Source organism: Callospermophilus lateralis, chromosome 8 (genome assembly GCF_048772815.1).
Source record: "Callospermophilus lateralis isolate mCalLat2 chromosome 8, mCalLat2.hap1, whole genome shotgun sequence".
In the NCBI taxonomy this organism is placed as follows: Eukaryota; Metazoa; Chordata; class Mammalia; order Rodentia; family Sciuridae; genus Callospermophilus; species Callospermophilus lateralis.
In genome coordinates, this window is record NC_135312.1 from 42,015,726 (window position 1) to 42,041,249 (window position 25,524).

Below are 25,524 nucleotides of genomic sequence, written 5' to 3' on the forward strand. Positions count from 1 at the left end.
AGCCTTACTTCAATATTCTCAACAGCTGATTTAGTTTCTGAAAATATGAAAGAAGTACAGTATGTACAGTATGTGTCATGGAGCATCCATAAACTATGCCATTTTAAACCAGCACTCCATAGAAAGCCATGAAAATACTTTTTTTTTTTTAGAAAGAGAGAGAAAGAGAGAGAGAGAGAGAGAGAGAATTTTAATATTTGTTTATTTTTTTAGTTTTCAGCGGACACAACATCTTTGTTTGTATGTGGTGCTGAGGATCGAACCCGGGTCGCATGCATGCCAGGCGAGCGTGCTACTGCTTGAGCCACATCCCCAGCCCCATGAAAATACTTTTAAAAAAATATTTTTAATAGTGTTTTTGTACTCAAGTCTCCCATATCTCAACTACTTGGAGTTAATCTCACATAATGATAATGAAAATTAAAATATTTTTTAGCACATTACTCTTTTTTGTAAATTGGAACTGAATATCTCTTCAGCTTGCTTTGCAGAATTGGTGAGATGATAACATCAGATACTGTGCATGAAAGTTTTTTTAAAATCATAAAAGAGTGTGGTGGCATATACCTGTAATCTCAGCAACTCAGGAAGATCACCAGTTCAAAGCCAACCTCAGCAATTTAGTGAGGTCCGAAGCAATTTACTGAGACACTGTCTCATAAATAAAAAGGGCTGGATCTGGGGTTTAGGTAGCTGATAAAACATTTCTGGCATGTCCCTGAAGATGTTTCCGGAAGGGATTAACAATTGAATAAGTAGAGTAGTTAAGAAAACAATTGCTCTCATCAATGTGGATAGGAATAGTCCAAGCTACTGAGGGCCCAGGAGGAAGGGGAATTTTTATTGCAGGTGGAAAACTTAAATATTGGCTTTCCTGTGTCTCTAGTATGCAGACAGAGGGCAGATTATATGACTTCTCAGCCTCCATAATTGCTGAGCCAATCCCTCATAATTAAAGTATTTCTAAACATCTCCCACATCTGTTTCTGTGGAGAGCCTCAACCCTATAACATGCACCGGAAAGGCAGTGTTGAACAAGATCTGATTTCTGCCCACAGTAAGTCCCAGAGTCTTCCAGGGACAGATAATTTCAAACATTCTGTTAATTACTCAACATGGAATAAGGATAGGGGACTATGAATACACAAAAGAAGAGGGACTGTTAGAGTGCTAAAGAAAAAAGATACACTATGAATGAAAAGGAGGGACTCTTCATTCCTCACAATCTACTTCCACTCTCTCTTGCTTTACCTTCATTTTCTTCATAGAACTTAGTACCCCCCCCCCAAGTAAAGTATATATTTGTTTATTTACTATGTCTCCCAACTGGAAAATATGTTCCCTCAGTATAGCAGGTTGTCTTCTTTTGGGGGGGGAAGGTGGGTACTAGGGATTGAACTCAGGGGTATTCAACCACTGAGCCACATCCCCAGCCCAATTTTGAATTTTATTTAGAGACAGGGTCTCACTGAATTGCTTAACACCTCACTTTTCCTGAGGCTGGCTTTGAACTCGTGACCCTCCTACCTCAGCCTCCCTTGCCACTGGGATTACAGCTAGGAGCCACCGGTCCCAGCTGGGTTGTCTTCTTTATTGTTAGTTGTATACCTAAACAACTAAAGTAATGCATATACAAAAGCAGTGAAATACTCCAGTAAATAAAGTGTAAATTCCCAGAGGTATGGAACATGGACCAACACATAACCTAATATTAGAGGAGTATAGCATACAAGCCGGTACCGAGTGCAAACCCAGTTTGGATCTTGGATGTCCTCCTAATAAAAGCTTGGCTACCAGCCAACTACTGGGAGGTGGTAAAACCTTCTGGAGGTGTTCATGGAAGGAAGTAAGGTTACTGGGGCATGTCCTTGAAGAAGATGTTGGGACCCTGGTTTTCTCTCTCTCTCTTCCTCTCCTTCCAGCTACCATGAGGTGAGCAACTTTGTTCCACCATACACTCTACAACATGAAGTAATGCCTTGCCACAGGCCCCAAAGCAACAGACAACCAAAAGCCAAAATAAATGTTTACTCTTTGTAAGTTGATTATTTCAGGTGTTTTGTCACCATGATGGAAAGCTAACAGTAACCAAAGACCTATGTGGGTTGGAGACATGGTAAGCCCAATCACAATGGACCTCACATGTTGGGCTTCATAGTTAGGAGTTTATCAAGAAGATAGGAGAGTGGAATCAGATATATACTAAAAGATTAATTCCTTTCTACCACGTGAGGAGGACACAGCTAGATAAGATCAATTTTGCACCCAACAGAAGGGGCCTTAGCAGCCTTACCAGACACCAAATCTCTTGGTATTTTTAGCTTGGACTTCCCATCCTCTACAATGTAAGACATAAAATCATGTATTTGATCACTCTGGTTTGGAAGACTGTCTAAAAAAATAGCAGATTAAACCTACATATATGTATCCGTTTGCCACAAAACTCCCATTAAAATAAGAAGAAATAGAAATCCAGGACTTTTCAGCCATTTGTAGAATCTACAAGGTGAATCAGATCAGACTTATACTGCCAATTCTTATATAAAGTCAGTAAGTTATAAAAGCACTACTAAACAGTGACTTATGAGGGGTGGCATAAACACTTTTGGAGAATCCAGCGTAATCTACATTTTCTTTGAAAAACCAACACACAATTTTGAGTATACCAAATATCATTTGGGATAATACCCTTGATATCTAGGCACAATTGGCTTGAAACCTATGATAATTCCAGAGTCAGTGAAAGTCCCAAACTCTTCTCATGGTTTTTACATGAAATGTGGCAGACATCATACAGTGTAGCCAGTTGCTGTCCATACTTGCCCTTAACAAATTCACAGATTAAGTAAGAAAGATAAAGCAAATCTCATTAAATTTAAAAATTGATGCTGGGTGTGGTGGCGCTCGCCTGTAATCCCAGCAGGAGGCTGAAGCAGCAGGATCATACGTTCAAAGAGGGCCTCAGTAACTTAGTGAAGTCCTAAGCAATTTAGGGAGACCCTGTCTCAATATAAAAAGGGCAGGGGATGTGGCTCAATGGTTAAGCCATTGAGTACAAAATAAATAAATAAAAGTTGAGTACCAACCAGATAAGGTACTCACAAAAAGTACGGAGTGGTGTCAGATCCTACGGATACAGTAGTATAAGCAAAGTAAATATGGTCTCTACCTCTCAGAGTGAGATAGTCCTTAAAGAATGATCAGTGCTGCAGGTGGAGCCTTGAGCAGAGGGTGTAGCTCAATGGTGGAGCGCTAGTCTAGTAGCTTGCAAGTTTAATCTGCACCACACACAAAGCTTTAGAGAATACAGCCATAAGGTTGCCCAGTCTGCAAGCCCCAAATTTCCTCAAAGAAGCAATTTTAACCTAGATTCGTTAGGACAAAAAGGAGTTAGCTAGGTGGTTGGAGGAAGAGAGTGACAGGAGTTGTGAAGGACGGACAGGACAAATGTCTGCAGAGTAGGCCATTCAATCAAATGTTTCTATTATTTACCATCTTGCAGACTTATTTCTGGCCGACCGTCATCCCTGCCACACTTGGCCCACGTCGGTCGCCCTATAATTGCACGCTGAAACTGAAACTATTTGGTGAACCCCTTCGAAACCTCCTCCCGGCTCCTGCACTTCCTCACTCAGGACCACCTTGGGGTAAGGTATATCGACCGTATGCATGCGAAATTTTTGCCACGAGACTGGAAGATTACGGTTTCGACGCTAACGCAAGGGTAGCAACACTCCTCACTACTCGACGCCTAGCAACCACCAACTTCCCCTCTGCGCGGTCGACTGGGGGATCCTCTTCCGGGGCAGAGGTCGCCCCGCCCTTCCCCGCGTCTCCTCCAAGATGGCGAGCGGCGGCAGCGGGGGGGTTTCAGTGCCTGCGCTGTGGAGTGAAGTGAACCGTTACGGCCAGAACGGCGACTTCACGCGCGCTCTCAAGACCGTCAACAAGAGTAAGTGTGGGGCGGAGGCTGGGGCGGGCCTGAGCCGGCGGGAGGATGCCACCTGTTTCCGGCGCGCGCGACCACCTCCGGGTAGACGCGCGCAGCGGGAGACCCTTGCGTTCTCCTGGCACTGACCCAGCGCCTGGAGGGTGCGGATCGCAGCCTCTCGGCGCCAACCCGGCACCTGGGGGGTCCTCGGTTGCTTAGAGCCACGTGTACTTCTCTCTACCCACCCCGCGGGACGCAAGGGAGGGATTTAAAGAGACCGCGGGTCCTGGAGCCTCTTTCGAACTGTTTTCTTATTGAGTCCTCTGTTGCCTTATTTCGAAAACACGCCACCTTTTCTTTTGCTCTTCCTCTTGAATTGAGGGATCAAGTGTTGTTCAGGGTGCTTGATCTCTTGGGCCTGGGCGGGGGAAGGAAGCTGCCTGGGACACGTAATTGACAAGCTGGCGCTGACAAGGTGGAAGCTGTACGGATTCGACCTGAGAAGGGCTGGTCTTCAGGTCAGGCCTGTCATTCCCACATAGAATCTCACCAATGCCATTTAACCAGAAAATGGGTATGCGAAAGTACCAACGTTTGAAATAATGTCGGAAGAAAAGTTTGGCCTGTTCCCACCCCTCACCCCCCTACCCCCACTTAAGTGATCACTTCAAATTTTACAGCCTTCATTGTGAGCGACTCATTAAATTTTATTCTTTACTACATAACTATAGTATAGTATTGAAAGTATATTTTAATGTTTTCAGTCTTTCTTCTCTACTGAAGGTGCACCCTGTATATGTTCGATTTGGAAATGTAGTTACTAAAACAGTTTAGCTTTGTAGAGTAGTAGTAACATAAAAAGTGTGGTAGTATCATACAAGGCTGCATAAATAATTTTCCACAACCTATTCTGAGTTGGTGTGAAAAGTAGTGATGAGTGCTCACAGTGCACATTTGGTGATTTCCGACATTGAGGAAAATATCTACTGAGTTATTTGATTCCTAAACTTAACCTTTGGCTAGGTTCACAACTAACACTCCACACTTAATAGCAGGGTAGTAAGTTATTCTGCAAAAATTCTTTCATCAGCAAAGGCTGACAGTTTGTTTGGAGGAATATGTTAACTGCTAGAAATTCCTTGGATCTTAGATTGAAAATTGAACTCCTAGTTGCCCAGGAATGACAGGCAATTATGAGAGTAAACACTGTGGCATTGAAACTAGGTCACCTAAGTCCTTTTTTCTACTTCTTTTTGGTCACCTTAGTAAATAAGGGGAATCTTGAATGGTTTTGGGGAACATTGCCAACAAGGTAAATTTGTGTTCTTATAGTAATTTATAATTTGTAAGATTTTTCCAAACTATTCTCATTTTGTAAGTTTTTTTTTTTTTTTTTTTTTTGGTTTGTATTGGGGATTGGACCCAGGGGTTCTTTACCACTGAACTACATCTCCAGCTCTATTTATTTGTTTGTTTGGTACCAGGGATTGAACTCAGGGGCATTCAACCACTGAGTCACATTCCCAGGCCTATGTTGTATTTTATTTAGAGTCAGGGTCTCACCTTGCCATTGGTGAGGGTAGCTTTGAACTCACAATCCTCCTGCCTCAGCCTCTTATTTTTTTATTGTGAGATAGGGTCTTCCTGAGTTGTTGAGACTGGCCTCAAACTTGCCATTCTCCTGCCTCAGCCTCCAAAGTCACTGGAGTTACAGGCATGAGCCATCACACCTGGCTCATTTCATGTTCTTGATAACCTTGTAATATAAGTTATGTTCTCATGCTCATTCTGTATATCAGAAAAACAGATTTGTTTATTAAATTATTTTCCCAAGACTTTAAGACATCTGGGGATGTCGGTATGGTGACTCATGCCCCTAATGCCAGCAGCTCAGGAGGCTGAGGCAGGAGGATCAAAAAGTTCAAAACCAGCCCCAACTTAGCCAGGCCCTGAGTAACTTAGTGAGACCATATATCAAAATAAAAAATAAACACTGGAGATGTGGCTTAGTGGTTAATGGCCCCTGGGTTCAATCTCTGGTACCAAAAAAAAAAAAAAAACCTGGGGGCGAGCTTGCACTATACCTAATTCTACATGAAATTATTCTTTCCCTGTGAAGTAATGAAATATATAGGATGCAGCACGTGTTCCAAGATGAAGAAACTGTAGAAATAGCTTCCTTCTTGCTGCTTTATTTTACTACACTTTTTTGGCACATACCTCATGAATATCTTTCTCAATAATTAAGTCTGATTGATAACTTCTTCTCTTAAATTTTTTGTAGTTGTAGATGTACAAAGTGCCTTTATTTTATTTGTTTATTTATATGTGGTGCTAAGTATCGAACCCAGTACCTTACACATGCTAGGCAAGTGCTCCGCCACTGAGCCTGCATCCCCAACCCTCCATAACTTCTTTTTGTCACTTAAGTTACAGATGACAATCACTTTATTTTAACATCGTTTCTATTACAATAAAATTGGAAATACCTCATCCTTGAGGCAGGGATCAGAAAACTTGGTAAAAGTGTGAAAAGGGAATGTATTTTTTTTTTTTTTTAACATACAGTATCTTTATTTACTTATATGTGATGCTGAGGATCGAACCCAGTGCCTCACACATGTGAGGCAGGTGCTCTAACACTGAGCTACAGCCCCAGCCCCAGCCCCAGCCCCAAGGGAATAGATTTAAAAATGACTTTCTGGCCAGGTGTGGTGATGCACACCTATAGTTCCAGTGGCTCAGGAAGCTAAGGCAGGAGGATCACAAGTTCAAAGCCAGCCTCAACAGCTTATCAAGGGCCTAAACAACTTAGACCCTGTCTCATAATAAAAAGGGCTGGGGATGTTTCTCAGTGGTTAAGTGCTCTTGGGTTTAATCCCTGGTTACCCCCCACCACCACCACCAATGACTTTCTTTAAATTGTCCTCCAGTACTTCAGATCAACAAGGATGATGTAACTGCTTTGCACTGTAAAGTGGTCTGCCTTATCCAGAATGGAAGTTTCAAAGAAGCCTTGAATGTCATCAATACTCACACCAAAGTGTTAGCCAAGTAAGTGGTGCAGTTAGTTGTATAGTTATTAAAAACACTTGTATTAGAGCTTTAATCTCAATAAGAAAGAGGTAAATTGTATAGAGATGTGGAACATAAATAGGAACAAAAATTTAGAAGTTAAAAAAAAAAAAAAGAAAAAGGTACAGAAGACAAAACATGTAGGGTAAGCATGTTTAAGTGTAGAGTGGATAAGCATCAGAGCTGGTAGAGGTTGTTAGGATGGTGTGGCAGTCTTAGCCAGACCTCTGTGCCTAACTTCATTGAAAATTATTTAGTTAAATATGTTTTTAGGTTAAGATCTTTTAGTATCATAGTTCTTAATAGTGTTTAGACTATGTAGTAGGGGTGGGTGTTTTTTTTTGGTTGTTTGTTGCTGGGTTTTTTTTTTAATATCTTTGTTTTATTTATTTATTTATTTATTTTATGTGGTGCTGAGGATCGAACCCAGTTCCTCATGCAGGCAAGGCAAGTGCTCAACCACTAAGCTACAACCCCAGCCCCTGTTTTGGGTTTTTTGAGTAATCTTTTTCTTTTTTTAATTTATTGTTTTACAAAATGTTAATTTATATTATGAATTGTTACTGTAATTTGACTTTTCTTTACAGTCTTGCCTAGCCCTCAAAAGAAGTATGTATTGAAATTAAGTTGTAGCATATTTATTCATTAATGGGACAATGGTTTCTGAGATGCAGAACTGAATATAGTACACCTTCTTTTATAGGAGGAAGAGAATAAAAATTTATTTATACTTTTTTTGTATTTGTGAAAACAAATACTAGAAGGAAAAACAATAATAATAATCACTTGGAGGGGATAAGAAGGAATAGGTTCAATCTGTATAGCAGTAGAAGTAAAACCTCTTATGTATTGCAGATTAAAAACTAAATTTAACACTTTATTAAAAAGGGGGTGTGGGATATAGCTCAATTGGTAGTGTTTGCCTTGCATGCACAAGGCCCTGGGTTTAATCCTGTACACCACACACAGAATAAAAAAAAGAAAAGAAAAGGGGTACAGTTTTCTACTGTTAAACGTGTTTATCCTAAACTCAGAATTTTGAATATTGGCAATTTTGTGAGATAGAGAAATTTTCCAAGAAGTTTATTAGATAAGTAAATAAAAGATATTGCCTTTTGCTTTGATAAATAGTACTTTTCCTCTAGGGGTTATTTTTGAAATTTAAAAGTGAGTTTAATTTTTTTTTTTCAGTTGTAGATGTACACAATACCTTTATTTTTATTTATTTTTATGTGGTGCTGAAAATTGAACCCAGTGCCTCACATGTGCTAGGCAAGGGCTCTACCTCTGAGCCATAATCCCAGCTCCAAGGTGAATTTTTAAGTCTGTATGTGTAATGCTGCGTTCCTAGTTGTATCAATTATCAATTGTTTGATTAAAAATACTATGTTCTTTTAACTTCTGGTTATTTTTTCTTTGCTAATAATTTTCTTCTTGAACAATTTAAAAGAAACATCATATGGCTTATTTTAGTAATATATTTGAGAAACTTCTTAAATATCCCATTAAAATTAATGATTTTCTTTGTGTCTAAGACATTTGATTGTTTATTTGGTTCATGGTTAGCTTCTTAATTGTTAGTTTCAGAAGACCAGTAAAACTGTTAATGTTGGTGCGGGGAAGGGGCTGGGGAAATGGATGTAATATTTTCTTTTACTTAGCCTATGATTTTTTTGGACAGGTCACTAACTTTTAAATTTCCTTATCTTTTGTTGTTGGGATTAAATAAATTACTACATATCATGTGTTTAGAGCAGTGTCTGGCATATAGTGAGTGCTTTTTATTGTTAGGCAATAATCAGATTTTTTTTTTCCTTCAGTAACTCTCTCTCCTTTGAGAAGGCATATTGTGAGTACAGGCTGAACAGAATTGAGAATGCCTTGAAGACAATAGAAAGTGCCAACCAGCAGACAGACAAATTAAAGGAACTTTATGGACAAGTGGTAATTACTGCTTTAAAACACCTGTTGACAATCATTCTGGGTGAGCATGACTACCTGTAGCATGGAGCAGGGATGAGGAAACCCAGCCCATCCTGATGCTCCACAAAACTGGCCACCAAACCAGTTCTTGAGGTTTGAATATATTCCCTCTTCTTGATCTTTGTTTGAACAGTTGTATATATAGTGTTCAATGAACAAAGGACTCTCCCAGGGTAGTTAGAAAATTAAGGAAAATGAAAGAGCTATTTTGTGAAAATTGAACTTCTTAGAAAAATGAAGGCCAGTGAGCTTATATACTTACACAGAATTGAAACAGTATTTATTTCAAGTATTTAATTGGCATTTTATTCTGAAAAGAAAATTCTGATGGATAAGAATTTGGGTGATTACATCTGCCACCATTAAAATATATTTTATTAATAAAAACATTTTATTCCAGAAGAATTTTGAAACATTAATATTAAGTCTTAATATTAGGGCTATTCATGATGAGAGGGCATAAATGTATTTATAAACTGAATAAATTTATGATAAATTCCGTAGATGAAGGGCACCAATCACTGTTAAACATAGTGGACTGATTGACCCAGAGTGACATTTATTACTGTCCTTAAAGGAAAACTTGAACTGAGTGCAGAGGCAGGTGTAACTGCTCAGGAGGCTGAAGCAGGATTGGAAATTTGAGGCCAGTCTGGGCAACTTGGTGAGAATCTATGTCACAAAAAGGGATGTAGCTCAGTGATAGAGTGCTGTCCCCTATGTGTGAGGCCCTGAATTTGATCACATATAGTGGAAGAAAAAAGAAAAAAAGAACTTGAATGAAAAAAGCAGGAATTATGTTGTAGGTACTTGAGATAACTGTACAATAATTGGTTTCTGAGAAATAGAAAATGAAGATTGTACATAGTGAATTCCTAGGAAGTACTAAGTTTTTTGTTAACATTTTATTTTGTTTACTGGGACTTAATTTTAGAAAAGATTAAAAGTATTACAACATATAAAACTTATATACAAATTATAGAAGAGATGATTGATTGCCTTATTATGATGAATTAGGTTTCCTACTTAATGGTTCCAGAAAGCATTACTGTGTTGTTAAGATATAATGTTATATTAGTCTCCTCTGATATTTTCACTTGTTTTTTTTCCTTCAGCTGTACCGTTTAGAACGTTATGATGAATGCTTAGCTGTGTATAGAGATCTTGTCCGAAACTCCCAAGATGACTATGATGAAGAGAGGAAAACAAACCTTTCAGCAGTGGTTGCAGCTCAAAGCAATTGGGAAAAAGTGGTTCCAGTGAGTACCCTTGTGTACCCATATGGCCATGAAATAGCATTCATGTCCAATGTTTGATTGGTATTTTGCTCCACAATAGGAGAACTTGGGCCTCCAAGAAGGCACACATGAACTGTGCTACAATGCTGCATGTGCACTGATAGGACAAGGCCAGCTGAACCAGGCAATGAAAATCCTACAAAAAGCTGAAGGTAGGAAGTTTTTTAATGTTTTTTTTTTTTTAATTTTTATTTTTTAGCTTTTGGTGGACACAATCTCTTTATTTTATTTTTATGTGGTGCTGAGGATTGAACCCAGTGCCTCACACATGCCAGGCGAGCGCGCTACTTCTTGAGCCGTATCCCCAGCCCTGTTAATGTTATCTGTAAATATAATGTGATTCTAACTTTGTAGAATGTTTCTTTCTTTATTTTTTTTGGTACTGGGGATTGAACTCAGGGGCACTCCACCACCGAACCATATCTCGAGCCCTGTTTTGTATTTTATTTCGAAACAGGGTCTCACTGAGTTGTTTAGCGCCTTGTTTTTTTTTTTTTTTGAGGCTGGCTTTGAACTCGTGATTGATTCTCCTCTCAGCCTCCTTGGGATTACAAGCATGAGCCACTGTGCCTGGCTTGTAGAGTGTTAACAAAAATTGCGTTTGTCATTTGTGAAATTATTAAATGGAAGTTACTGAGGCATCAGAATTTTAAGGTCATCTGATCTTTTGTTGGTTGGTTTTTTATTTACTGGTGATTGATGCTCTACCACTGATCTACATCCCCAGCCCTTTTTAGTTTTATCTGAGATAGGGTCTTGCTAAGTTACCCAGGTTGGTCTCAAACTTGCTATCCTTCTGACTCAGCCTCCCAAATAGCTGGTATTATAGGCATGTGCCACCATGTCCAGCTGGCTGCCTGTTTTTGACCATGTTTCTATCTAATCCTTAAATCAGTCCACTCATTTATCTGACCCTCCCCCCACACCTTGAACCTAGGGCCTCACTCACACTAGGCAAGTGCTGTACCACTGAGCAACATCCCAGCCTTGGCCTTTTGTTTTTAAATATTTATTTTTTAGTTATAGTTGGACACAATACATTTATTTCTTATTTATTTTTATGTGGTGCTGAGGATTGAACCTAGGGCCTTGCATTTGCGAGGCAAGTGCTCTACCGCTGAGCCACAACCCCAGCCCCAAATCCCAGCCCTTTTTAATTTGAAACAGGATCTTTCTTGTTAAATTGTTCATGCTAGCTTTGAACTTGTTGTCCTGCCTCTACCTCCAAAGTAACTGGGATTATAAGCATGTATCACTTTTCCTGGCTTCATTTACACATTTCTTTTTGTTTTGTTTGGGTACTAGGAATTGAACCTGGAATGCTTTACCACTGTGTGACATCCCAACCCTTCTTATTTTTTATTTTGTGACAAGGTCTTGCCAAGTGACTGAGACTGTCCTCTAATTTGATATCCTCTTGCCATGGCCTTTTGAGTTGCTGTGTTACAGGAATGTGCCACCGTGCCCAGCCATTTCTTATAGTCTGAATTTTTTTTTTAATATTTATTTTTTATAGTTGTAGTTGGACATAATAACTTTATTTTATATATTTATATGTGGTGCTGAGGATCGAACCCAGAGCCTTGCATATGTGAGGCAAATGCTCTACCACTGAGCCATAACCCCCACCTCTAAAGTCTGAACTTTGAGGAGTAGAATTTTGAACAAATATTAAATGTAAATTAAGTGACTTGATTTTAAGCATTTATAACAGTACATGGCTTATAATAAAAAACTAGATACTAGTTATATTAAATGTAAATTAAGTGACTTGATTTTAAGCATTTATAACAGTACATGGCTTATAATAAAAAACTAGATACTAGTAATACTAGTTGTTATTGTAGTACTATTTCTATTCAAATAGGTAATAATATGGTATGCATTTGTGTGCATGTACACATACATAATAATGGAATGCATTTTGACATATTCATAAATGCATATAACATGGTTTGCTCTATTTCAATCCCTCGTATTTCCTCTTTCCCCATTCTCCTCCCTCACATGACCCCCTTCTTCTCCTCTGTTGGTCTTCCTTCTATTACTTATTTATTTTTTTAAAATTAATTCATTTTATTTTATTTTATTTTTTGATAATGAGGATTCAACCCATGGGTGTTTAACCACTGAGCCATATCCCTAGCCCTTTTTTTATATTTTATTTAGAGACAGGGTCTCAATGAGTTGCTTAGGGCCTTACTAAGTTGCTGAGGCTCGCTTTGAACTAAGGATCTTCCTGCCTCAGCCTCCCCAGCTGCTGGGATTACAGGTGTGTGCCATGGTGTCTGGCCTATTTTTTATTTTTTAAATTGGTGCATTATAGTTATATATAGAATTGAAATGAATTGTGATATACATATTTGCATATAACATAATTTTTGGTCATGAAGCTTTCTTTTTTGGGGGCTACCAGTGATTGAACCAAGAGTGCTTTACTACTGAACTACATGTTTAGCCCTTTTATTTTTTATTTTGAGGCAGAATCTCACTAAGATACTTAAGGCTTCACTAAGTTGCTGAGGCTGGCCTCAAACTTAGAATCCTCCTGCCTTAGCCTCCCAATATGCTGGATGTGCCCACCACCCCTGGTTCATGAAGCTTTTAATTAAGAAAAACAGAGCTGGAGAAATAAGTGAGAAGGAAGGAGAACATGAACTTAGCATGCACAAAACTCTAGGTTCAGTACCTAGCACCAAAAAAAAAAAAAAAAAAAGTTGGAGAAATTTATAGAACTATGTCTGATCTCAATTCCTGAAACATGTAGATTTTTCTTCTGTACACATTTTTCCTGAAAGCAAGAAAATTGATGTTATGGGGACTTCAGTGAATGAGGAAAGGGAAGAAAAGGTGAAATGGGGTCTGTTTTTACTTTTAAATGTTGAAGCCTAAAATAAAGAGCAGTTGTACATGGTGTGATACTTGCAATCCAGAGCCTCCAAAGGCTGAGGAAGGAGGATTACAAATTCAAGGCCAGCTTTGGCCACTTAATGAGACCCTGTCTCATAACAAAACATAAAATGGGTTGGGGATATAGGACAATGGTAGAGCACCCCCAGGTTCAATCCCCAATACTTAAAAAACTAACCAAATAAATAAATACATAAATAAGAGCAAAGATTAGAGCATGATGATTAGAAAAAATATCCATTTACGAATTAAAATTTCAGTGTGGCACATTCCTATAATCCCAGCGGCTCAGGAGGCTGAGACAGGAGGATTGGGAGTTCATAGCCAGCCTCAGCAAAGCGAGGCACTAAGCAACTCAGTGAGTGAGACCCTGTCTCTAAATAAAATAAAAAATAGGGCTGGGGATATGGCTTAGTAGTCAAATGCCCCTGAGTTCAATCCCTGATAACCTCCCCCCACCAAAATAAAAAATTAAAATTTTAGAGGTTGGGATGTGGTAGAGCACTTGTGTGGCATGTAGGAGACCCTGGGTTTGTTCTCCAGCACTGAAACAAAAACCAAAAATTTAAATTTCTTAAGCAGGGTATGATGGCATGTGTCTGTAGTTCCAGTGCTTTGTAGTTTAAAGCAAGAGACTTGCACTTGGATTTGAGACATGCCTGGGCAATATAGAAAACCTGTCTTAAGAATAAGAAAGAAAAAGTGAAAATTTCTTGATCATACCCAATATTGACAGTGATATGGCGATGGGCATTCTCATATATTGTAGGTTTGAATGTAAAAATAGTACAGATTTTGCAATGGGCAGTTTTGGTGATGGGCAGATTTTTAAATTTGCATGTTCTTTGAATTCCATTTCTAGAAATTTATTTTGACGGAATAAATAACTTCACATATGTATCTGTATAATGTTAACCAAAGGTATATTTATAAGAACAAAAAGTTAGAAACAGGATGAGTTTCTGTACTAGTAAAGGATTAGCTAGGTTTTAGTGTAATCACACACTAGATTACCATGCAGTCATTAAACCAATAACAGATTCATATTTATTATAACATAGGTGTTCACATTATATTAAGTAGGAGAAGGGAAAGGGCTCAAAGAATATGCAGAATACCCCACTTTCGTTTTAAGATGCAGTCATGCATTTTCATTAAAAAAATAAAAAACTGAAATGCTGGTTTTATCTCTAGGTGATAAGATTATTTTCTTCATTTAATGCTTTTCTGTAATCAATGTTTAGTAATTTAATAATTATTACATTTACACATTAAAAAAATTTTTTTAGCTGTTGATGGACCTTTTATTAATTTATTTATATGTGGTGCTGAGAATCAAAAACCTCACACATGCTAGGTAAGCATTCTACCACTGAGTCACAACCCCAGCCCCTACATTTACGTATTTTTAAAATGCCCTTTAAAAAAACTTTTAGCATAGATAACTACAAGTGAAAAAAGAGTGCCAAAGAGGTAGGGTAATCAACATATATATAGTATATTTGATGCTAATGTAAATTTTAAATTTGCTTGTTTTTATACTAAAATATTCTGCTCGGTAATTTAGTTCTTACTTTTTGACATGGTAAAGGAAATGGGAATTACCCAGCAATACTAATTTTAAAACAATTTTTTTCCTGTAGATCTTTGCCGACGTTCATTTTCAGAAGACTCTGTAAGTATTCTGTTAAACCAAATTTTACACTTCTAACGTAATTTACTAGAGGTTTCATTGTATTATTTACCAACTTTTTGTAAAAGATAATGAATTTATTAAATAGGTGTCACTTGATCAAAGTCAAGACTTGGACAAAGTCTAGGGTGATAAGCTAAAATTTAAAAATTTATATTTACCATAAGCATTTTATTTTAAATTCATATAAATATAAATTTATTCTCTTAGTTTAGGATGTGGAACTAAAGGTTTTTGAGTCCTCCTAGCAATTTGATGCATACTTATTATATAATCCAATATTTCTTATTTTCACTTTTTATTTTTCTGTTTTAAGTACAACAATATTGTCCCCCCCTTTTTTTTTTTAATCTTTTCAGGGCCTAAGACCAAAACCAGGGTCTTGTGCATGGTAGGCAAGTGCTGTGCCGTTGAACTAAATCCCCAACCCCAAGTGCAACAATGTCTTAACTCATTAAGTCCCAAGTTTCAATTTTGCCAATATTTCGATGAAATTGACACAGGGGTGTTGAAATAGATTGGAAATCATAATCTAGAGGTTATACATATTACTAACATCACTAATAATATTATAATGTAATTATAGAATATTTATCATGATATAATTTATAATAAAAGTCGATTATGTATTGATAACATTATATAATTGTATTATATTTTACATACTATATTTAATTTGGGGGGAGCAGGGGAGGATGGGTACCAGGGATTGAACTCAGGGCACTCAATTACTGAGCCATGTCCCCAGCCCTATTTTTTATTTTATTTAGAGACAGGGTCTTGCTGAGTTGCTTAGCGCCTTGCTTTTCCTGAGGCTGGCTTTGAATTCCTGATCCTCCTGTCTCAGCCTCCCAAGCTGCTGGAATTACAGGTGTGCGTCACTGTGCCCAGCACTATATGTAAATTTTTATAGTTGTCCCACTTATTGGATGATTCAGCAAAATGGGGATAAAGATAGTTGAGAAGCAGTTTCATTACAGAGACATTATAGATGTTAACTTTTTCTTTTTGATCTCTAAGGTTTTGTCTCATAACTAATCAGAAAATAATTTTCTTTAGGAAACTATCATTAGCAAGTCTTTCTGAGCTTTTTACACAGTTACATTTTTGAAGCAAGCCTCTTTTATAGATATAGTTTTTATTTTAAAATTCATTTTATCATTTCCTTATCAAACACAACTGACAAAATGTGCTTGGGAACAAACATCTGATTCCTGGTCAGGATACAGTCATCAGCATACAGTAATCTGATTCCTGGTCACCACAGTGCTGAGTTGGTAAAATAGAGTAGCCTCTTAGCTTTCAATATATGTTATCCATGAACATCAGCCAGACTTCTGGAAGGATTGGATTATATGGGTTGATGGGGAGCATCAGTTAAGAGAGTTACCTAGATTTTAATAGAATTTCTTCAATTATAAAATTATGGAAATTGGAAAAAAGTTTCTTCTCCTGCTTATGTATTTGAAGTTCTTTATATATTATTAGTTAGAATTTTGTAAATTTTGGTTTAGAGTTATAGTAGAATTGATACAGAAGCATTTTTATTTATTTATTTTTTCAGAAGCATTTTTAATATTTATGTTTTTAAAATTTATGAATATTGTATAAAGTAATACATGGTATTCCTGTTGTAATTTAATTTTTACAAGCACAGCTGTATCACCTGTTTGCAAGTAAATATGCTTATGTTGTCATGTTCTTCAGAATCTTTTTGCCATATTTCCTTTAAAAAATCTCTTTTGGTGACAATTCTATATTTTCGAAAACTGACCCTCAGGGAAAATACCTGAAATTACATGTCTTCTTGAAGATTGTAAAACTTTCAAGTGTTTGGATCAGTTGGTAAAATATGTGAATCAGTTTGTAAAAGTTTCTTTTCCTGCTTAGGATGGGACTGAGGAAGACCCACAGGCAGAACTGGCCATCATTCATGGTCAGATGGCCTATATTCTGCAGCTTCAGGGTCGTACCGAGGAGGCTTTGCAACTTTACAATCAGATAATAAAACTAAAGTAAGTGCATTAAAAACGAAGTATCCTTTATATGGGATAAGGCTTCTGTTTAAAGGTTTGTTCAATTTTAACTGTTGCTTATTGTTCACAGGCCAACTGATGTGGGATTGTTAGCTGTAATTGCAAATAACATCATTACCATTAATAAGGTATGGAATATCCATGATTTTCCTATATATCTATGACACTGAAAGCAGATTACTCTAGCTTTATTCTCGGATAAGTGTTATTTTTTCCTTGACAGAAAAAAAATCCAGGGCTAGCAAATCACAGCAGAGAGTATTTAGCCCTTATAATGTTGATGTTTCTGCAGTGTATTTTCAAGTAATAAAACTCTTGGACTGAACTTTATGCCTCCATTCTCCAAGTTTATGATCATTTAGAGAATCTCTTTCTTAGAGATATAAGTTGTTTGGACTTTTAACTTTAAATGCATGCTTGTTTTATGTGATTTCTTCATATACTGAGTTTCAATGCATAAGTTTTCATTATAAACTTTTTCTCTTGAGTATCCACCCCCACTTCCAGGAAGGGGATGAGGTGTAGGCACATGCTGTATCTTCCTCCTTTCATCCTGTGGAAAATATTACAAGTGTCTTTGAATATACATAGTCTTATTTTAAGAGTATTGTGCTAATCAAATTAATCACAACTTAGAACATTATTTTAATGGAAAAACATTCAAGTTTAGATTTTAAATCCAAGGTAGTAGAAAATAGAAGTAGCTAACATTTGATTTCTCTTGATATGCTGTGTGATTTTTTAAGTGCCATCTTATTTCATCATCACAGTAATATTTTTAGGTGGTAGTCCTTTATCTCCAGTTTATAGGATTTTAAGCTGGGGCTGAAAAAAGTTGAAAAGCTATAGCCAATAAGAGTTATAGCATCTGATCCCAAGACTCTAATTCCAAGGCTTGTCCCTTCTGCTCCTTTATGATACTTCTCTCCTCAGAAAGTCTTGGTGGTGCTTCTCTTCTCCACAAAAATGCTGAGGGTCTCTAAATGTGAGATGGTGGCATTAAATGGGGTTATCATTGCTACTGGTATTTGAATCTTGGCAGAAATACATAACTGCCTATGTATGAATTTTGAAATTCTTGTCAGGATGGAGCCTTTTTATCTGACATATATAATTTTGGAGAGAATATTATGTAAGATACATATCTCTATCTAAATATAATTTATATATTGAACTTAATTTTCAGTTCACAGATTTATTAACTTTTTATTCAAAATAATAAGTCTTTGTCATTATGTACTTTAAAATTTATCCTGATTTTTTTAAAAAATAAATGCATATTTAAATTTCTTATCTGTAGACATAATTGTTTTGTTTTGGTTTGGTTTGGTTTTGGGTACTGTGGATGATTGAACCCAGAGATGTTTCAACACTGAGCTACATTATCGACATACCTGTTTTTTTGGGTTTTTTTTGGAGATAGAGTCTCAGTTGCTGAGGATCTTGATAAGTTTCTGAGGCTGGTTGCTGGGATCAAGTTGCTCCCACCACACTATGCCTTGTCTATTTATTGGTACCTGGGGATTGAACTCAACCACTGAGCCACATCCCCAGCCCTATTTTGTATTTTATTTAGAGACAGGGTTTCACTGAGTTGCTTAGTACCTCGTGTTTGATGAGGCTGGCTTTGAACTCGCAGCCTCCCGAGCCTCTGGGATTATAAGTGTGCACCACCATGCCCGGCTCTTGTCTTTATACATTATAACTGCCATATTTGGTAAAAGGAAAATCTCTGGGTTGGCATATTTGAGTTGACTCCAAAGAAGGAATATGGTATAAAGGTTAAGCATCAGAATAAGCATATGTACATGTAAAGAAATATTTATGGTTTGTGGGGGAAAAGTGAGAAAACGGAGGAGTATAGATATTTGTTGGGTAGTAAAAACAAATAGGTTATTAAATTATATTAAGGTATGGTAGGCCTTGAAAATTCAAATTTTTGATTATTTAAGTGAATGTCATGACAGTGTTTAAGAAAAGTCTAGCAGTGACGTGCATGAAGAATTGCATTATAAAAATAGGTAATACAAGAGAACCAAGTAGAAAAGATGGTTTCTTTTTGCGGGGTGGTTTGCTGTGCTGCCTAGGCTGGCCTCAAACTCCTGGATTCCATTGATCCTGCCTCAGCCACCTAAGTAGTGGGACTAGATGTGCACTACTGCGCCTGTCTTCAAATTGTTTTGGAACTTCATAATGAGAAAGAGTAAAATTTGTTTTGGATTTTTTCTTTGCTTTTAATCTTTAAAATGGTATAATAATTTAATTAAAAAATTTTTTTAGACCTTTATTTCACTTATTTATTTTTTTATGTGGTGCTGAGATGGAACTCAGGGTTTTGCATATGCGAGGTGAACGCTCTATTGCTGAGCCACAGCCCCAGCCCATAATAATTTAATTTTTATAAGCACAGCTGTATCACCTGTTTGCAAGTAAATATGCTTATTTACAAAGCCCTATTTGTAAATAAATACATGTATTACAAAGTTTGGATAGTAGACACTCAGGTTCTCAGTTTGTCTTTTTTTTTTTTTTTAAGTGCAAAACAAGCAGTTAATAATGGAAAGAAGAAAAAAATCTTATTCTTATCTTCAAAGCAGCTCACTTCTCACTTACAATCATTTATTTGTAAATAAGAATCCTTCTTTTTAAAGCTCTAAAGGAATGGGGCTAGATTGTAGGATAAATACATATACACTGGTAGGTTTGAATTGCAGAGATTTTTGTCTACATCTGTGAACCAAGAACCCAAGACAGATTTAGCTGCCCAACCAGATAACTACATCTAAGCTCTCTTGTTATATTGATATAAAATAATGTGTTAAAAGAATTGAAGTTGGAGATTCTATTAATGATGGATATACTTTATTTTGTCAGGACCAAAATGTCTTTGACTCCAAGAAGAAGGTGAAACTAACCAATGCAGAAGGAGTAGAGTTTAAACTTTCCAAGAAACAATTGCAAGCTATAGAATTTAACAAAGCTTTGCTTGCTATGTACACAAATCAGGTAGGTAATAGGCTTCTGGTTCCCTAACTTAACCTTTTTTAATATGACATATGAGATATGTTAGTCTAATCTGTTTATATTTTTTTTAATGTTTTTTCTTATTTTCTTCTTTATCATGTTATATGTCATAGATTTTTTTTCTTAAACAAGTAATTTACCCAGTTCTCTTTAAGGATATGGCTTTTAAGGGGAAGAAAATAGCATTAACATCTTTAAGTGAGGTGACTTTCTCCTTACTTTGTTCTAATCTCTTTGAATTAAAACAGACTTATCAAAGATGCCAGTCATGATTACAGATTTTAGATTCATCTTTCATTTTAGTTGTGCATAATTGTAGATTATTAATGTTAAGGTCAGTTCTAACTCTTTTATTTTTTTTTCTCTTTATATTTTTTATTGGTGCATTATTGTTGTATATAATGATGGCATTTGTTGTTGTATATTTGTACATGCATGCAATATAACCTTATAATTTGACCAAAATCCTTTTTCTCCACATCCTCTCTAGCATTTTTTTTTTTTTTTTTTTTTTGCTGGAGAGGGCGGTGCTGGGGATTGAACTCAGGGGCACTCAACCACTGAGCCACATCCCCAGCCTTTTTTGTATTTATTTAGAGATAGGGTCTCACTGAGTTGTTTAGTGCCTTGCTGATACTTCACTGAATTTATTAGCTCTAGCATTCATTTGATGGAGTTTTTTTGAATCTTCTAATTATAGGCAGTTTTAATTGTAATATGCATTCTAATCTTAACTATAATATTCATTCTAATTAAATTTTGAAATTTATACTCTTAGAGTACAAGGTTTTATTGGGAGAGTGAAAGGCAGTAATAATTTAGAACCGAATCTAAATTTTTGTAAGAAATATTTGTGTTTTGTGGTTTTAAAGCTTATACTTGAGACATGTTATTTAAAAAAAAAATTCTGGAATTTATGCATTCAAATGAACATGTATAATTTTTCCTTTAAAGGCTTTTAGAACACATAACTTAAATTCAGTAAATGGAAATCTTTTTTTCTTATAAGAAAAAATTGAGAATAGATGCAATAAATTGTTTTTCTAAGCTTGCGTAGTTCTTCACCTGTTTGTTTTTTTTTAGATATACGTGACAGTATATTTTGACATACATACATGGAATATATTATATTCTAATTAGGATCCTTTCTTGTGGTTGTACATGATGTGGAGATTCACTGTGGTATATTCATATGTTCCTCTTTTCTTTTAATTTCTTTAACCAGATTGTTTTTGTGGGGGTTGGGGGTGTGTCTTCTAGGCAGAACAGTGTCGCAAAATATCTGCTGGTTTACAGTCCCAAAGTCCTGCACATCTCCTGCCTGTGTTAATCCAGGCTGCCCAGCTCTGCCGTGAAAAGCAGCATACAAAAGCAATAGAGCTACTTCAGGTAAAGACATTATACTTGAACTTGTTTTTTTTAAGTTGTTAATGGACACACTACCTTTAATATTGTGTTTTAGTTGTAGGTGGACACAATGCCTTTATTTATTTATTTAATGTGGTGCTAAGGATTGAACACAGTGCCTCACATGTGCTAGGCAAGCGCTCTCCCACTGAGCCACAACCCCAACCCCCCTCTGATTTATTCTTATGCTACAACTTTGTTTCCTGTAAGTTTGCAGAACATGGGTAACTTGTGTTTTAGTAATGTATTCTTCAGTGAATTCTATTCAAAACTTCAATCAATTGTTACTTAGATTTTTTTGTTTTTGTTTTGATTTTGAGACAGAGTCTTGCTAAATTGCCCATGCTGGCCTCAGCCTCTTGAGTAGCTGAGATTACATGCATGCAACACCATGCCTGACTTCCAAATTTAAAAATCTTATATAGCTGAGATAAATGATAAGTAATTGTAATATCTGCAGTTGTGTAAATTAAATGATTTTTTTTCTCTCAACTGAAACAATTTCAGGAATTTTCAGATCAGCATCCAGAAAATGCAGCTGAAATTAAGCTGACCATGGCACAGTTGAAAATTTCCCAAGGTATTAATATTTGATTTTACACTTTTAACATAATGGTAAAGCATAAATTATTGTTTCAAACATGAGTAGGCTTGAGATCACCAACAGATTTTGCAGTGAGGTGGTTGGCCCTTTTTTTGGTTATTCCTCAGTTGCTAGAATGAGTCTTGAAGCAAAGTATTCCTCTGTCCAAAAGACTATACTTACACATACTTATATCTATCACTGGGGAGAAAGGGATTATTTTGCATTGTACTTTCCAATAGTGTTCAGCTTGGCCCTTTATCTTTCATTTTTATTTTGCCTATATTTTGCCTATAGATTTAATGAGAACTGATGTGTTTGATTCTTACAGAAAACTATCAGTGTTTTAGTTTTGTGATTTTGATTCAACCTTGAATGGTTAAATAGAATTATTGTTGTCTAGCATTCTAGCCACTAGCCACATGAAGCTATTCTAACTTTATATCAATCAAAATCAAGTGAAGTTTTAAGATTTAGTTGGGTTAGCCATGCTTGGAAAGACTTAGTAGCCACATGCATCTAGTAGCTGCTGTGTTGGATAGCACAGATGAAAGCATTTTCTTTTATTTCTTTGGTACCTGGAATTGAACCCAGAGGTGCTTAACCACTGAGCCACATCCCCAGCCCCCCTCCTTTTAAATATTTTTTTAGTTGTAGATGGACACAATACCTTTATTTTGTTTATTTAGTTTTTTTAATGTGGTGCTGGGGATCGATCCCAGTGCCTCACGCATGCTAGGCAGGCGCTCTACCACTGAGTGCAACCCCCCTCCCTAGCCCTATTTTATGTTTAGAGACAGGGTCTTGCTGAGTTGCTAAGTGTCTCACTAAGTTGCTGAGGCTGGCTTCAAACTTGTAATCCTCCTGTCAGGAGTTTGACACCACTCCTGGCTTGAAAGGACATTTTCTTCATTATAGAAAACTGTCAAACCACTCTGGTTCTCAATGAGGGTGGTAAATGGTCAAAAAAATCTCATATATTACAATGGCTGAAATTAAAATTTCATGAACTGGGGGAGTTTGGCAATTAAGAAAAAATGTCCAAAAAGTCTTATAAATGAAGCAGTAAAAAACAGGGTTGAGAAATAGTGTTGATTTCCCTGTTACCCTCACATTTCCTTATCTTCCTCACTTGTCTTTTTTTTTTGAACCCAGGTACACTTAACACTGAGCCACATCGCCAGCCCTTTAAAAAAAATTTTTTTTTTTTTTTTGAGATAGGGTCTGACTAAATTGCTTAGGGCCTTGCTAAGTTGCTGAGGCTGGTTTTGAATTTGGTGATCCTCCCGATTCAGCCCTCAGCCTCCCGTGTCACTGGGATTACAGGTGTGCGCCATCATGCCTGGCTCCTTGCCCTTCCCTTTACCTTTTTTCCTCATCTCTTTTTTTTGAGGGGGAAGGGTGGTGGTGATGGTGTTATTTGGTTTGGATTTGAGTTTCTTTTTTGGAGACAGGGTCTTGCTATATGTTTCCCAGGCTGGCCTTGAACTCTTGGATTCAAGCAGTCTTCCTAATATAGCTGCCTTAGCCTTCTTGAGTAGCTAGAACTATAGGTGCACCTGCCAACACTCTTGACTGCCTGGTTTCTGTTGATTCTTACAAAGATTATTTATCATCCTGAGAGGAGAAAAAAACAGGAGAGAGTCTTTTGTATTTTTTTAATTATTATTTATTATTATTTTTTTTAAAGTTGTTGAAGTTTATAATGAGTGGAAAAACCAAAATTTTATCACCACAGATTTTCCCTTGCATTTATATCTATATTAACATATAGCAAGGCCATTAGGGAAGGATTCACCTACTACCACATTCAAATTATATAGTGATAAAAGAGAAACAGAACTGAAACAGAATGGGAGTTGAGAGACTTCTTTTCTGGAAGCAACTCTGCTATTAACTTTGTAAGCTTAGGCAAGATACATTATTTCTTCTTACGTCAGTTTCCTTATCTGTGAAATTAACAGAAGGAATATACTAACCCCAAGAACCCAAAGCTTGTATATCTAGAGCTAGTACAAAATATAAGACTGTGATTTCAATAATGATTTTGTTTTTAATCTCCTAAGGTAATATTTCCAAAGCATGTTTAATATTGAGAAGCATAGAGGAGTTAAAGCATAAACCAGGCATGGTGAGTTTGTAATTAAAATATTATAAGACTTGAGAAGATAGTGGAATTGTATGTCTGATGTTCATTTATATTTAATTTAATTTCTACTAATTTTCTTATGTATAATTTATAAGGTATGAATAGTACAATAATAAAATTTATTTGGTATAAATTTAATTTCATTCTGTGTTCTGCTTTTTGTTAGTTTACTATTTAGTCAAATGTACCAGGCCCTATTAGGTTCTTAAATTATTGAAGAAAGTCAACCTCAGATAATCTCAGACCTGTATAGGGAATTTCTTAGACTTAAATTGTATATCATGTCACTTTGAGTTAAGATAATTTAGTAATAGTGGCCAAACTTTAGTATTTAGTTCTCTGGTTATTCAAATAGCACAGGTTTATATCACTAATATAGCTAGGAAAGCATCTGTTTCATAGTAAAGACATTTTGTGATAGTAGGATGTACATCTATTGAATGGAAACTGTTTTACTCATGTTTGTTTTCTCTAACACAGTTTGTTTGCAGCTAGTACTCAATAAATATCTAATAATAACTATGTTAGTGCATTGTCTTGATTCTTATTTTAAGGATTGTTCTACACTTCATAGTAGAATCAAATAACAATGTGCTGAAAATAAAATGTTTTTAAGATTTAATATCTGTCCCTCTTTTACCTTTCCTGAAATTTGTCCATTTCATCTACGTTGTTGAATTTATTGCCATAGAAGTTATGTATAATGTTTATTTTCCTCTTAATATCTTTTTTTGTGTGTGTGTGGTGCTGAGGATGGAACCCAGGGCCTTATACTTGCGAGGCAAGTACTGTACCAACTGAGCTATATCCCCAGCCCCTCTTACATTTTTTATATTCATGTCTTTTTTTCTGGCCAGTTTATTATTTTTACTGATGTTTATTTTTTTGGAGAGAGGTTTACTGGGGATTGAACTCAGGGGTACTCAACCACTGAGCCACATCCCCAGCCCTATTTTGTAATTTAGAGACATTGTCTCACTGAGTTGCTTAGCACCTTGCCATTGCTGAGGCTAGCTTTGAACTTGCAATCCTCTGCCTCAGCCTCCCGAGCAGCTGGGATTACAGGCATGCGCCACAACACCTGGCTGGCTCTTATTTTTTTTATTTTAACTTTTATTTTACTTAATTATTCTTATATGGTGCTGAGGATTGAACCCAGTGCCTCGTACATGCTTGGCAAGCGCTCTACCACTGAGCTATAACTACAGCCCACCTGATATTTAAGATACAATTTTTGTCTCTGTTTCCGTCCTCATCTGTCTTTATTTCCTACTGCTTCTCCTGTTTTTCCCTCCCCTTCTACTCTAGCCATGTGGGCTTCCTTGCTGTCCTTCAAGCATACTGGACAAGCTTTTCACTGGCTTTATGCAGCTCAGGCCCCATGAGCTCATCAACAGGTGTTCAGCTACACTAATGTTTACCTGGCTGATCATAC

General features: G+C 36.6%; 1 protein-coding gene across 1 annotated transcript in view; it reads left to right on the plus strand.

Moving 5' to 3' along the window:
• Nucleotides 1-3,821: 3,821 nt before the first annotated feature.
• Nucleotides 3,822-25,524, plus strand: part of Srp72 (signal recognition particle 72) — a 33,668-nt gene continuing 11,965 nt past the window's right edge. Inside the window, exons 1-12 of the mRNA XM_076863867.2 lie at nucleotides 3,822-3,952; nucleotides 6,865-6,985; nucleotides 8,827-8,950; nucleotides 10,105-10,248; nucleotides 10,328-10,439; nucleotides 14,841-14,872; nucleotides 16,781-16,905; nucleotides 16,997-17,054; nucleotides 19,801-19,932; nucleotides 21,211-21,339; nucleotides 21,865-21,937; nucleotides 24,007-24,071. Of these exons, the coding sequence (XP_076719982.1) occupies nucleotides 3,844-3,952; nucleotides 6,865-6,985; nucleotides 8,827-8,950; nucleotides 10,105-10,248; nucleotides 10,328-10,439; nucleotides 14,841-14,872; nucleotides 16,781-16,905; nucleotides 16,997-17,054; nucleotides 19,801-19,932; nucleotides 21,211-21,339; nucleotides 21,865-21,937; nucleotides 24,007-24,071 (1,224 nt within the window). The 5' untranslated portion in view covers nucleotides 3,822-3,843. The remainder of the gene's footprint in view (nucleotides 3,953-6,864; nucleotides 6,986-8,826; nucleotides 8,951-10,104; nucleotides 10,249-10,327; nucleotides 10,440-14,840; nucleotides 14,873-16,780; nucleotides 16,906-16,996; nucleotides 17,055-19,800; nucleotides 19,933-21,210; nucleotides 21,340-21,864; nucleotides 21,938-24,006; nucleotides 24,072-25,524) is intronic.